This window comes from Cebus imitator, unplaced genomic scaffold, assembly GCF_001604975.1.
Source record: "Cebus imitator isolate Cc_AM_T3 unplaced genomic scaffold, Cebus_imitator-1.0 Scaffold154, whole genome shotgun sequence".
NCBI classification, from domain to species: domain Eukaryota; kingdom Metazoa; phylum Chordata; class Mammalia; order Primates; family Cebidae; genus Cebus; species Cebus imitator.
This window is the reverse complement of record NW_016107469.1, coordinates 1,231,917-1,233,584: the sequence shown is the minus strand read 5'-3', so window position 1 is coordinate 1,233,584 and position 1,668 is coordinate 1,231,917. Positions and strand designations below refer to the sequence as shown.

The 1,668-nt window shown below is 31.1% G+C and overlaps 1 protein-coding gene across 3 annotated transcripts in view; it reads left to right on the top strand.

Moving 5' to 3' along the window:
- Window positions 1–1,668, top strand: part of RSL24D1 (ribosomal L24 domain containing 1) — a 17,219-nt gene that overhangs the window by 3,249 nt on the left and 12,302 nt on the right. For 2 of the 3 annotated variants that reach the window (XM_017543350.1, XM_017543351.2), the window contains exon 2: window positions 1,336–1,449. The exons of the other annotated variant lie outside the window; for it this stretch is intronic. In XM_017543350.1, the coding sequence (XP_017398839.1) occupies window positions 1,336–1,449 (114 nt within the window). The remainder of the gene's footprint in view (window positions 1–1,335; window positions 1,450–1,668) is intronic. 3 annotated transcript variants of the gene reach the window in all.

The window sequence follows — 1,668 nt, the reverse complement described above, 5'->3', positions numbered from 1 at the left end:
AAAAGAAATTTACCTAGGGACCATCTAGTAGGTATTAAATATGGAAGGCTTTTACTTAAAAAAAGTAATAGTATTTTGGGCTGAAAATACTCAAATGAAGTATGATAATTCATTTCACAATGATTTTCATATGTTCATTTTTCATTCATGATTTCATAGTAGGCTACGCCAGGAGACTATAGTAGTTCTTATATTTTCTACTCTATTTGACATTAACTCAAGGATATAGACATGTTTTCACTTTAGTCTCTTAGGAGAAGGCTGTCTAGGAGGTACGTGTCTTGGTCAGATTAAACTAATAGCAACAGTTTATTTATTTTTTTTAGTTTTTTAATTTAAAAAATTAAAAAAAAAATTTTTTGATTTTCTTTTTTTAAAATTTAAAACATATCACAAAACCATTTAAGCAGTTTCTAAGAAAACTGTCCTACACTGTGTGTAGTGACCTACTTGAAGTTCCCCATAGGGCAGTGTATATAACAGGTGAAAAGTATTATGATTTGTGTTACATACAGAGGCTTATTTAGTTTGAAGTGTTTTTACTGTTTATTTTGACCTATTTAATTATCTGTCATACCTTCTAGGTATGATAATTCAATTTAATTTTCTTTACCAAGATCCACAAATCCCAAATAATTACATTTCCTCTCCCCATTTCCTCCAGTGGCATGTACAAATTGCAGTGTGTTGTAAGGCTTTATAGAGTAACAAAACAATACTGTTAGATTTATGAAATGAGTCCTAATAAGCCATTTCAGGAACATGTTGAAGCATCATTAAGTTGTAAGTTAGCATTATTAAAGGATTATGTCTTTTGGGGTGAAGGTGGAGAATTAAAGCAGTAAAGAATCTTGCTGGTAGATCTATGAATCAGTAGAAAACAAATCTGTTATATTACCAGTTTTAGTTGCTTTTGAAATTATTTTGTGCTTTCAACAAGAAAGAGGGAAAGACTCAAAGGAGATTTCAGTAATGGTTGGTTGAAACTTTTATCCCCATTGAGGTATAGAGACAGTGAATTTTGAAAAATATCCTGAATTAAGAAACGACTTAAATAAGTGACTTTACTTAAAACCATTCCCTTTATTTGAGATAATTTTACTGTTATTCTATAATGATTAGTGATTTTAAATAATATTTTCAGGGCCTTTAGCCTTTGGTTGGGATGATGTTTGATAGTTAAAAAATAGTTGTTTCCATTTAATCTGATATATCTTACACATTTCTAAAAGGCAGGGCAAGTAGAAGGAAAAGTAGTTTTTGTCCAGCCGGGGTAACGTCTTATGATAGAAAGTTTTAAATGTTGACTTCTCCATATTTTAACTTTTCTTCTAGGTGTTCAGATTTTGTAAATCTAAATGTCATAAAAACTTTAAAAAGAAGCGCAATCCTCGCAAAGTTAGGTGGACCAAAGCATTCCGGAAAGCAGCTGGTAAAGAGCTTACAGTGGTGAGTACAGTTAGCTATCAATACAGTGTTTACACGTTTCACGGTTTTAGTATTTGGAGGGTGTATGTTATTTAATCAGTCATAACAAGCCTTCCTATAACATGATTAATAAGTGCCTTATTTGTATTTGGCTATGGAAATAATCTCATTTTCACATGAACCTGAAAGCTGTAATTCTGTGGAGCTACTATTTTTTTTTTTTTTTTGAGACGGAGTTTC